General features: G+C 45.9%; 1 protein-coding gene across 1 annotated transcript in view; it reads right to left on the reverse strand.

Moving 5' to 3' along the window:
• kmt2d (lysine (K)-specific methyltransferase 2D) overlaps positions 1-12,689 on the reverse strand; it is a gene marked incomplete at its 5' end in the record, with an annotated part of 35,532 nt that overhangs the window by 14,560 nt on the left and 8,283 nt on the right. The window contains 21 exons of the mRNA XM_080015201.1: positions 7-239; positions 350-416; positions 524-608; positions 2,515-2,638; positions 2,733-4,522; positions 4,746-4,885; positions 5,131-5,277; positions 5,358-6,971; positions 7,071-7,121; positions 7,351-7,424; positions 7,574-7,812; positions 7,930-7,999; positions 8,129-8,287; positions 8,377-8,454; positions 8,663-8,749; positions 8,843-8,978; positions 9,075-9,196; positions 9,304-9,426; positions 12,074-12,244; positions 12,335-12,523; positions 12,626-12,670. Coding sequence (XP_079871327.1) covers positions 7-239; positions 350-416; positions 524-608; positions 2,515-2,638; positions 2,733-4,522; positions 4,746-4,885; positions 5,131-5,277; positions 5,358-6,971; positions 7,071-7,121; positions 7,351-7,424; positions 7,574-7,812; positions 7,930-7,999; positions 8,129-8,287; positions 8,377-8,454; positions 8,663-8,749; positions 8,843-8,978; positions 9,075-9,196; positions 9,304-9,426; positions 12,074-12,244; positions 12,335-12,523; positions 12,626-12,670 — 5,744 coding nt within the window. The remainder of the gene's footprint in view (positions 1-6; positions 240-349; positions 417-523; positions 609-2,514; positions 2,639-2,732; positions 4,523-4,745; positions 4,886-5,130; positions 5,278-5,357; positions 6,972-7,070; positions 7,122-7,350; positions 7,425-7,573; positions 7,813-7,929; positions 8,000-8,128; positions 8,288-8,376; positions 8,455-8,662; positions 8,750-8,842; positions 8,979-9,074; positions 9,197-9,303; positions 9,427-12,073; positions 12,245-12,334; positions 12,524-12,625; positions 12,671-12,689) is intronic.

The raw sequence follows: 12,689 nt of genomic DNA on the forward strand, positions 1-12,689 counted from the left end.
TCTCACTTGATCAAGTTGTTTCTGAATCTTGCTCTGTTCTTCTGTGACCAGCTTAAGTTTTTCTGCATCTGCCTCAGCAAACTCTCTGCCAGCTTTCTTAGCAGTGCGCTGCTTGGCACAAAGTGCCTTGCGGGACTTTCGGTGAGCTCCAATCTGCTCCTCTAAAAATTTCAATTGCATCTGGAGTAACTGCTGGGTATGTAGAAGCCATTCTTCATACTGGTGTTGTTCTGCATCATCTACAGCAGAAGAGAATACGAGCATGAACAATTGATAAAATGATGAATTATTTCAATGCATGAACCATAAACCATTCATCTTAAGAAATCATGGCGTATTTCAAACATACTGATGATGCCTTGCACAAACTGGGGAGGGTTAGGTCTCGGCTGGATAGTATCAGCAATTTCTCCCTCCTACGGAAAAACGTTATAGAATAGATTTTAATAGATTTGAAATATACATGTGAATACATGAAAGGAAAATTAAAAACATTTTCTTTATTCTCACTGAGAAGACATACCTTGGATGATCCAGGCACAGGTTGACTATGTGGATCTGCTCCTGGGGCAGAAGCCAATCTCTGGGCAAGCAGAGAAACCTGTTGTCTGAAGAGAAAGCAAAGAAAAACACTTTTATGTATAGCGAACAGTATCAATGTTGTGTAGAGGGTTTCCGCCCACTCAAGTGATAATTTAAACTATGTGGTCCTTTTACATCTCATAAATAAACAAGTTTGAGTCTACAAAAGGCAATGGGTCTATACAAACATTTATGTTTGGGGAACCAAAAATATATTATGAATAAATGCAGTAGAATGTAGGTACAATGTAAAGGATAGGATAAATATGATGAAAACAGCTGGGGGGTGGCACTATGTGTATGTTGGAATTAGGCTAACGTTATCAGTCTATACAGACAAACGCAGATGAAACTAAATATCCAAATAATTGAGAATCACTTCATAATTGCATCATGGCATCCTGTTTCAAAATCAAATTGTGGGGTAATATGCAAGCATTTCAGACCCGCCAAGCTTGGGAAAATATTTTGAGTACCACAACAGTGGAACATGGAGTCTCCGTGGTGTTTGAGTCACTGCAGCGAAATGACTCCAGTTATTCACACTGTAGTCATCTCGTAACGAGGCTCATCACATTGTATGCAAGATACTACAGCTAACTATATACAGTGTACAAATTCAGAACATTAGGATATACCCCTTGAAATGCATCATCTGGTTAAGTTACAGAACATTACCAACTGGAGATGAACCGATTGCAATTTTCTTGGCCAATTCCTATTTCAGAGTTGTTTTTTTTAAGTCTGACTTGCAGATTCAGATCTGCTCTACGTCAATGAAAAATACATCACGTGACCTGATCACACTCACGGATTGGACAGCTGCACCTACAGACTACCGGTGCAATTTTTAGTTACCGCAATAATGAGATTGCTGATTTTGACACTGTGTATTATTGTTCATTATTCACTATGGAACAATAATAGAACATGAAACTGTCACTGAGTTCCAATTAAATATAGGGCCGGGCAAGTTTCAGTATAATTCAACCTGTAACTCTCACTGAGTTTTAGTAGGACCCAACATATAACTAACATGGAAATATCTAGTTCAAACTTCAAATAAAAGTCTATTTCACTTGAAGTGCAAATATACATTTATATAATATCTATATGGTGCTTCGCAAATAAATTGCAATCATTACAAAAAAAAAACGAATAAATGGCTGACTCTTCTCACTTTCGTTCACTGGAAGTCCTTCTTCACTCACCGTGCGTTAAACCAACTGAATCAAATCGAACAACTCGTTTTACTGAGTGACTCGTCAAGAATCAGGTCTCAAAATCATCACAAGCGGAGCTTGGCTGTGACAGTGATAGATCTGCAGTCTGCATAATGTTGGAATATTGTCAAGCGATAAATAAACAATTTATCTAATCTTCTTAGTTTACGTTGAAGTACCTCTAAACAGCTGTCATTTTCTTCCTTTCGCTCTTTTTTTGAGCGTCAACTACATAACTATGTTGCATTACGTTGGTATCAGGTTTGAGTATTGGAGTATTTTTACGAGTACAGTACATAAGCACAGTATAGGGTGTGTACATTTCACTGGCAGAGAATTGGAAAATATATCGGACACCGATAGGCCGGTGAAAAGCGACCAATTCTGGTGACAGACAGACAGACAGACAGACAGACAGACAGACAGACAGACAGACAGACAGACAGACAGACAGACAGACAGACAGACAGACAGACAGACAGACAGACAGACAGACAGACAGACAGACAGACAGATATAAAAACATTTTGCATAGTTTCGGCTGGCATTTGGTACCTGCATATTTTCACAAAAATTGTATAGTTGGTACCCAAAAGTGTGTGTAGGTTGGCAGGTATGGCATTCCAATTTTAACAAACCTGTATTTTCAGCATTTAAAATCACTTAACAAGTTACTTTTGTTACAAATTAGTTGCAACTTAAAAAGTACCTGTTTATTCCCGGGGGAACACCCATTGGATCCTGTGCTAGCACTCTCTTGATGCCTTTGAGAGCCACCATCTTTGCCTTGGCTATAGGGTCCATGATGTCATCAGCAACAAATGTATCTAAATCTGTAAGAAACAAATCAAAATACAGTCAGTAATGCAGGTAAACAAACACCTTATAACATATGGTGAGATGATAGTACAAGATAGCACTACTCGCCTTTATCGGGAAAGAAGTTGTTGGGCAGAGGTGACTGTTTGACCATTTGTTGCTGCTGGGGTTGATGGTTAAGCCCTGGGTGCATGCCTCCAGGCTGTCCCATCCTCATCATGGCTTGCTGTTGAGCTAAAGCCACATGAGGTGGAGGTGGCATTCCTGCTCCCATGAACCTTTGCTGCTGCTGTGGCTGCAGGGTGTTTGGAGGACGTGGTACCATCCCTGACTGGCCCATCATTCCATGGGGCGGTGGACGGTGGTGTTGGTGCAGCATCATCTGACTGGCTGCCTGCGGGTTAGACTGCTGACCTGTCATGCCTGGCATGTGGGGCGGCATCGCATTCTGGTGCAGTGAGCTGAGCTGCTGCTGCTGCTGCTGCTGCTGCTGCTGCTGCTGCTGCTTTTGTTGTTCCTTCTTCTCATGCTCCAGTAGATCTTGGATCAAAAGAGGCAGTTCTCCATCTAAAGAACTCTCTACCTTAGCCAAATCTACAGCAGGGGAGTGCTGGCCCCCTACATCAGGCAGCCCTAAAGGATCATCCCCCAGGTCTGGGTGTGGGGTGGCAGGGGGGAAGGACAGAGGATCAGCTTGGGTGGGCAGGGGATATGGAAGGCCCCCCAACCGAACAGAACTGAGAGAAGCAGATGGAAGCTCTGGCTCTGTGGGCTTCCCTGGCGGTACGGCGCCACCAAGTAACATGGATACGGCTTCTCCCATTTCATCTTTAATGACAGTCTGTCCTGCCTGCAGCTGTGGGGTTAGGCCTCTGTCCTCTAGTTTTATTTTGGAGGAGTCAACAGTATCTGAAGATGGTGGCTGCAGCACAGTGGTGGCTGATGTCATTGAATTCTGTCCAGGCTCCACCTTTGGTTTCTCTTCTACTTTGACATCTACTGATGCAGAAGATGAAGGCGCTTCACTTTCTGCTTCTACTAACCGAAGCTGGTCAGAGAAGACATCCTTGGGGTCTCCTTGGTCCAGTTCAGGGTCAGTGTAAGCCAAAAGATCAAACTCATCACTGTTGAGTAGGTCATCGAGATGCGGATCAGTTGTTTCCAGATTGTCAAGGTTGCCCAGGTCATCGTCCCCTTTATCAGGGTCCAGGTCAAGAGCCAAATCATCCTCATCTTCGACACCGCCGTCTCCAGGTGCGTCGCCTAGTCCCTCCAGATCAGGTTCCGGCAGGTCCACATTTGGTTCCACCTGAGGCTCTGCCACCATGCTGGACTGTGGAGGCGGATGCTGCTGGTTGCTGCCAGGGTTTGTGGTGAGAGTTGCTGCTTGTGTCTGAAGTTGGGCCTGTTGTGCTGCAGGGCCAGCGGCCTGCTGAGGCATCAGCATCGAGAGCCCACCTTGCTGTAGACCCAGCTGGGAGTCTCTAACCCCCTCCGCTTGAATGTCACCAGACGGAACAATGGGATGCTGATGAACATAAGGTGCGGTCATGTCCTGCTGTGGGACATAAAGACGTGGTCTGGGCTGTGGCCCCCGGGGTATGAAATGAGGTCCCAGAGGTAATCTCTGGGAATTGTGCCGTAACTCAATGAACTGTGGCGGGGGTCCCTGCCCCATGGGCTGCAAGGGTTCTCCTCCGGGTCCGGACATCATGGCGCGAGGGTTTACCATTCCCTGCATTGCCTGCATGTTAACAACTGTGCCAAGGTGATGCCTGGGGCCCATTGCCTCCATTCCAGGCTGGGGGAACCGCCGTGGGCCAGGTACCTGGCCCTGCCACTGAGTAGGGAAGGGAGGACGGGCATACATGCCTTGGGGATTGGCGGGTCCTGTGGGTCTATAAAGGGAAAGAAAAAGAAAAAATAATAAATAAATAAATAAATACCGTTTACAAAAGATACCTTTCACAATTATTGTGATTGCAGTCACATTTGATCATTGGGATCCAACGAAAGTATAACAAAAATTCAATTTTTTTTAATATAAATTTTAAAAGTACCAACAGTGGAAGTCTAACAAATTTTCCATTTCAGGTATTTCAAATGTTAGTAAATGTTTACCTAAGTGCATTAGGATCCATAATTGCAGGGGTTCCTGTAGGTGGTGGCCGATTTAGCTTCTCATCCATTGCACCAACAGCCATGGGCATCTTTCGTGCCAAAGCAGCCTGGGCTCCAGGGTTAGTAGCAGCAACACGATCCTAAAAGAGTCAGCCCAGTTAGTAAATCATAGATAAACCGCAACAAAAAGACCCATATACTCAAAGTCCTCTGCTTCCTGACCTCTCCGGTTAAGTCCAAAATGTATTTTTAGTGGTGTCCATCTTAAGTAGTAAAGTGCAAGTTACAGGTAAAAACCTCTGAAGATACAAGTAATCCTGTTTTTTACAAGTCTCTAGCTAGGGTTGAAGGTCAGTGCCAATACTTTGCCCGTCTTTACTCTTACCTGTGGATAAGGGGGCGGAGCTTTCTGGGACATTTCTCCTCCAGGCCAAACAGGAGCAGCATTGCTGGCAGCGGCGGCCTCTTTCTCTTGCCTCATGGAGTTTCTTTGCATTTGCTGTCTAATTAAGAACTCCCTCAGTTTCTGGCGCTGCGAGAGATGAGAGAAATTGGTTACCAAACCTGAAACGTCTGTAAAGGAAAACATTTACTTTCATGCTTTGTAGATACCTGTCTGTGTTTCTCCAATTCAGAGGGACTGAGACCCACTAAGGCAGGATCCTGCACCACAGACATGTCAGGCATTTCTTGAGTGCCCAGCATGGCTGACTGATGGGATGAATCTGGAGGGCGGACAGTTGTGGGGTCTTGAGATCCAGGAGGCAGCACTCTGGCAGTGAAGTTGTCGGTCACCATAGTTTGCTGGGCTTGTTGTTGGTGTTGGTGTTGAAGCTGAACCTGACCCATCGGAGCCTGCTGCTGAGTCATTTGATAGCTGCCTGCGCTAGGACTGCGGGTGAAGGGAGGAGGTACCGAGGGCTTCCCAGAAAGAGGATCCCCGATAGGATTAGATATGGGAGGGGTTGGAGTTGGTTGGATGGGATGTGGCGAGCCTCTATAACTTGGGGTTCCTTCTGGTGCAGCAGATGCGGGTCGAGGGGGCTTGTGGAGAGCAGCGAAAGGATCTCTGGACTGTGGCCGTGAGGGCGGGCGGGAGTAAGGGTCGGGAGATTGGAACCGAGGGTTCACTGGAGACTGGACTGAAAAAGCATCATTTGATAGTCCACCTGGAGTAAGAGGAGACTGAGCGCTGCCCTGGGACTGTGGGCTGGAGGGCACCCTGGGACATTGTTCCTGCGCAGGGTGCCTCTGAGGCACAGGGGAGCAGCTCTCTCCAGACTGAGGTTTGGGAGTGAGTGGAGGCTGGCTGTAGGGATCAGAGAAAGGCATATTGGGAGACTGCCTGTAGACCTCTGAAGAGTGGCTAGGGGAAGCTCCAGGATGAAGTACCCCACCCTCCCCTTGGTGCATCCGTGGCGTCATAGGTGCCTTGAACAAACCTTCCCCTGTCTCCAGCATTCCAGCAGGGGAACCGACGGCCATGTCGGCCCGTCCCATTGAAGAAGAACGAGGGGAGGGTGCGTTCATATCAGCCCTGTACTGCCCCATGCCCACAGGTGAAGAGGCCACCGCAGAAGGGGATGGGGATGAACCATACTCCTGGCGGCCCATCCCTTGCTGGCTTCGGAAAGGGTCTCCATATGGGGTGGTGTGGGTTGGAGAGAAAAGAGGCGACTCCCCGGGCCCCGCGCCCCTTGATCGAGGACTTTCTGGGGGACCCAGGAACTCCTGAGAGCCGTGCTGTGGCTGTTGCTGCTGTAATTGTGATCTGAAATAGGGGTCAACCTGCTGGGCCCGCCGGGGAGTACCAGGGGTCCCTGGTTGCATGTCGAAGGGGCCGAGACTGGCTGGCCGTCCCTGAGGTGGACCCTGTGGGCCAGAAGGGGGATAACCTGAGGAGGTCGCCTGCAAGGGGCTGGTCCCCGCCTGGGAAAAGGGTGTATTGGAGTGAGAGTGAGGGTGTGGGGACTGAGGAGGCAGCTTGGCAAAGGGGTCAGTCTGGATTTCGGCTGATCCTGGAGTCTTAACCGGTCCATCGGGGAAAAAAGTGGAAGACGACCCTTGATTTGAAGTGAACGGAAACGGGCTCTCTGCAGAGCTGGGTTGGGAAGGGGTGGAGACGGAGCCTGAGGGTGGAGGGATCTGGAGGTGCAGACTAGGTCGTTCTCCCTTCAGACGGCCTGGTTCAGTCTTGATTGGCCGGCACACCTGGCTCTCTGCCTGCTTTAAAAAGTGAAAAAAAAAAGTGATCAAAGAATGGCCTTCATTAAGTTCCTAAATGAAAAGTATTTATTTCTAACACTAGTTACTTTCTTAACTCACCTTTTGTGCCTTATTGATACGCTGAGCTGCTCTATTATCTTTGGCCTTTTGCTAAAAATGTAACATTAAAAAAAAAAGTAAAATAGGGCAGTCGCAATGATGAAATGTTACTTGATGATTCATTCTCATACAATTCCCAATAACAATTTAATTGTCTTTGTTAATTTTAACTGTATGACAGAGTTAATGGGTGGTATTGGTTGTAAAGTACTTTCAGTTGTGTTAAAAAAATAAAAACAATATAAATACATTTTTCATTTTATCAAGAGACAGAATTTACCAGAAAAGGAACCTTGTCAGCGGCTGATACCTTCCTCCAGATCTTCATAATCTGCTTACAGCGACTCGCCCAATCTGTTGTGATGAGTGTGATAATATATACCCCATTTTAAACTTAACTTTAAAAAAAAATAAAATAAAAGAAAAAAACAATCACTTGGGCACAACTTCATTTTAAAGCCACATTCCAAAGCTAGAGAGAGCACCAGCCCCTTGACACCCACCTGGATAATCCTGTTTCAGTGTGGGGAAATTGGTGTTGGCGTAGAGCACAGGCGAAATGGTCGAGAGCTCTCCCAGCTCCTCGTCTTTCTCCCAGCGCTGCAGACTGCGTTGGTTGTAGGAAAGCCCATCGCCCTCGGCCTCAGTGGGGGTTGGTGGGGTGGAGGGGGTGGCAGGAGTGGAGGGGGTGGCCCAGGGACTCTCTTCGCCCCCATCTGGACTAAACAGCCCTCCACGGTCACTGAGCATATCAAGATGGGAAAATATTTCTGTTTTGCTGTTGAAATTAGAGCACCATGACATAATGGAGAATAGTGTGATACATGTGGGACAATGGAGGTTTTGTTTTTTCTCCTACCGCATGTCAAAGAATGGAGACTGAGAAAGTCCGGGGAAGGAATCCATCATTCCGGCTGAGGGCAGGGACCCTTTAAGAAATATACCATGAAAATATAAAAGGAAAAAATAAATAATGAATCAGTAAATTGACGATCTGTTGCGCAAGTCTATTCATACTGAGAAAAGGCATCAATCGAGGTTTGCCAAATGTGACCCACCTGACAGGAGAGGTCTCTGTGGCAGAGCGCCACGGCTGAGCTCTCCCTTACTACCCTCCAAGATGGGCCTCATGCCCTCCAAAGAGGAACCGTCCGATACCCCCAGAACTTTCCGGAAGAACTGCTCAGAGTCTTGACTCTCCACTCCTTGTGGAAGACCTAATACATTCAACCAACATGAATCAGCAAGAGGGATATCAGCAACCGAGGATTTCTGAAGATTGCAACTCCTACAATAAAGAAAAGACCTTCACTTTTATCTGCGTCAGAGACTTGGGGATCAGTTGAGGCCTGGTCTTTCATGGATGAGGAAGGCGTAGAAACTCCTACAAAGACACAAAATGAACAACCAATGTTTGAATTTATGTATGTATGTATGCATGTATGTATGTATCCCCCCCATTGCAATAGATATTTAAATGTATGTTTTTTCAGAAGGAGCATTCAAACGTGATTTTGTCCAATGTTGACAGCCCTAGTATGTAGTCTCGGGTTAAAACCAGAAGCCATATTTTGGCCAGAGTTCTCACTCACTTGCTCCCTCTCCCTGAGTCTGGGGGGCTTCAGCCACCTCGTGCTTGAGAGGCAGAGTAGCCTCCACCACCCTATCCTTGGCCTCGTCTAGGTAAAAAGAGGCGCAAAAAGGTCAGAGGTTGTACGGACCGCTTCCACAGGTTAAAACATTTAGGAGAGTCGTCGAGTTTGGGGACTTACTCTCCGGGGCAGGAGGTCTGACCCCAGGCAGCGCTGGCAGCGGGGGTCGGGAAGGGCACATTCCAGGCCTCTGCGCCGGGGACACCATGACAGATCTCTTACTCAGGTCCATCAGCGTCTTCCCGAAGAAAGCCTCCTATCGTCCACACAGATTTAGAGAAGTCAGGTTGTAGCACTGGATGCAGTGAGGTTTACAGTCGCAAGAAGTGTGAGGAAAAGAGCGGCCACACACCTGCAGATAAGCAGGAAACATGTCCTCCAGTTTGCTCTTCTTTCTCCCGCGCCGCTTCTTCGCTTGCTCCTCGCCCTCCACTGGTTTAGGGTCCATGATGTTGTCCGTGTCCGGGTGGGGACCTATGAAAGAAGAATTGCAATTTCAGGGGAGAAAAAGTTTTGTTTTGAATATTGAGTTACATATTTTTATGGTCTATCAAAACAAGCCATCTGCCGTCATCACAAACCTTCCTCGATGGTTCTCTCTAAAGGCTGTCCATCCAAAGTTGTCTCTCCAGCCAACTGGGCGAAGAATCCTTTCTTCATTCGCGTGTGACATTTTCTCTGCCGGACCATGAAGCCTCCGATGCCTGCACACATTTAAAAAGCAGCTTAATCTCAGCATCATTTGTACTGAAGTTACTGTACGCTTGTAGTAGTACTGGGCGCTCTATATTGATAATATCAACGATATTGTGGTTATATATCGACTGAGATTGTAATATGTGACAGCGACTTGTGTTTTGGGTCTCAAGTAGGCCATGGTCAGTGTTCAGTTACAGATCATGAAAGTGGTTAGGGTTGTAAGCTTCAAATGATGTGTCATACATTGAAATCTGAAAATATTTGGAGAAGATCTGCTTATTTGAATGTTGGTACACCTAATCTCATCTAGCAGAGAAACGCCCCTCAAAAGGCATTTTTCGCACCGAACCGTTCTGGGGACTCCCTGAGGGGAACTAGGAACAGGGGAGGTCCCCCGAGAACCAAACAAACCATCAAGGGCTTTTTTTTCCTGGTTGTATTTGCACTGCACTGGAACTCTGACGTCACCCAACAGGGTTTCAGTGAGAATTCCGTGTTGTATTTACTCCGTAACTTTCACGGAGTTCACCGTATCAGTAAACTAAAACCTGTTTCTAAGCAAATTTAAGGTGAGAAATAAGCAATCCAGTTGCTGGATCTTCACTCATATTAGATCTACAAGACGTCATTTAAAAGCTTGCATCGGGACACCGCACGCGGGGCACACATTAATTCATTCAATTTTAACGTCGGAAAATAAAATCAATGAAATAAGTACATCCACAAGAAATACTATTTATTTTGGGTTATTTTTATCACCGCTGAGTGTACGTGGGATGGTCCACACCTAGAGCGATACGACTTTATCGGCCAACTCATTCCAAGGGACCTGGGAGGTCCCTGCCCTGGAGTAGGAGCTAAAAGAAGTTCCTCAAAAACTACGAATGTTCCTAGTTCCTGCAGTGCGGACACAAACAAGGGAGGGCTCCTCCCAAAGTTCTTAGAACTATGAAAAAGGTCCTGTGGTGGGAAAAAACACCTATAGATCCAGAAGTTTTTCACTCTTCAGAGGCAGGTAATGGATGGGAACAATAGCTGGTTAACACAACCTCCTACCACTCGACTACCTGTCAGTGTCAGTGGGTTAAAGTGTGTATAGTATAGAGAGTATAAAAAAATAACATTAATGTTTTTTACTTTTCATTAATATTTACTTGAATCATTCAGTTATAAAAAAAATATTGGAAAATGCATAATTACAGATAATCCTTTAATTTTAAATAATTCTTTTTTTGCTTGAGCGGCAGATGAAGGTGGAGCTGCTGGGCGACGCGTCCAACACGAGCCACGGAGACGAGAGCAGCAGCTGTTTCCTCAGCTCCCCGGCCGAGCACGACGCTCACCTATCCGGGGAACTCGGCTTCATACCCTCTGGCCCCTCCCTCGCCAATTCGTTGCTCAGAGACTGACGACTTGCTGCACAAATGTCGCTCAAATGTGACGGAGAGAAGGGGAAGCGCAGAGGATAGTAGCATGACCCCTCTGTTATTCTGTAACTTCTAAACATTCCCATTTCCTGACTTTATTGTTTTATAACAATAAGTTTTATGAAAGTGGCACTTTCCCTGATCTTTCACTTTTCAAACCAGTGCATTATGGGAATTGGTGATGTCTGGGAGCACCCCGCCTCCCGTTGCCAGCACGGCGATACAAATGAGAGCTTCTGCCACCCTGTTCTAATAATTCATAGCAACAGCGGTGATGTTTTCATGGAGAAGTGAAATTTCTTGCTTCTGGTGTTTATCTGTTATTGTTTCTTTAATACGTTGTTACGGAAGTGACATCAGGTCTTCTTCATGTCCTCTGATGCGCTGCGGCGCAACATTTTTTTTTTTTACCATGCGAAGACCCGGTGTAGTTCGGTTTAATTTATGACCTTATTTTACAAACACGGTTTCACATCCTGACTTGACATCACACTGAATATCAAAGGATTATCCTGATCTGCATTTGCGCAGATCTTTTAAAGAGATCGCCGTTCGTGCAGTTCTCTCGAGGTCAACAAGAGAGGTAACTCCAAAACTCAGTTTGAAAATGAGTTGAGAGTGAAAAAAAAAAAGTGCAGAACTCGTGAAACTTTAATTCGTCATAGATCGAAATCATCTATACTTCTGTTGACAATGACGCTGTGTTGCAGTTTGTTTATGGGAGGGGTTTCAAACGAAACTCTGGAACAACAGCCAATGAAACAAAAGATGCGAACAGATAACCACGCCCACACAATACGCCCCGGACAGACAGAGACAAAAAAAAAAGAAGCTTACTTTGGTGACAAACTGTAAGTATTGAGTGATCCTTAACCTGTTGTTTGTTATATTGAGTGGGATCTTCAACAAAATTTTGTAATATGAAATAAAAAAATAAAAATAAAAAAAAACATATATATATATATATTAAAAAAAGTTTTCAAGTTGATTTGGAGGACTTCGGAGTTTCCCGACTTGATCCACCTTTCACCAGTCACTGTCACATATAGTTGATCATAATATAGTTGTATGTTGCCTTTAAGGCTGCATTACAGTGAAGTTATGCAGCAAGCCATTTTCTGAACTTCATAAACTGTTCTAACTTATCAATCAATGCCACTAGTTGCTAGGTTATAATATCGCAATTACAATTATTGTTTCTCAACCATTTGTTGTATCTACCCACCAGGTCTGTAGGGTTTCCTTTTTCTTTTCTTGCTATCGTCCATCTCCTCTGCTCCCCCTTTCACCCCCTCACAGTAAGACATGCCGTCAGCGCCTCCCTCTGCGCCCATCTCTCTCTCAGGGCTACCGGGGTTCTCCATCTTGGGCTCACACTCCATGGCATCCCCACAGCCTAAAAACAGATGGAAAATAGAAATTACTCAATAGTTAAAAGCCAAATGCGTAAAAATACTTTTCCAGGGAGAGACCAAGCAGTGCCAACCTTTGCCCTCTTCCCCATCGCCTTCTCCCTCCTTCATCTCCAGACCATCAGGTCCTCCATCCCCACACAGTGTGCCAAGGCGAGAGCGGCGCTGCCGTCTCTTGTGCAGGGGAGACATGGAGATGCTGCGAAGCAGGGACATCCCCGACTCCGTCAGCCACACACCCTCCAACCGGTAAAACTGGGGCTCTGTAAAATATGGTATTTGCAAATCTGAGTGACCCAAAAATAAAACAAGAAAAAGCTGACCACCAATAGAATTTTAGAAATTGGGCGGCACTTCCAACTCACCTGGCTCTTTGATCTTTATTGAAGCCATGATGGCCGACTCCACTACTGCAAAGACAAAATAAAA

This window comes from Zeus faber (assembly GCF_960531495.2).
Source record: "Zeus faber genome assembly, chromosome: 15".
Classification (NCBI taxonomy): Eukaryota; Metazoa; Chordata; class Actinopteri; order Zeiformes; family Zeidae; genus Zeus; species Zeus faber.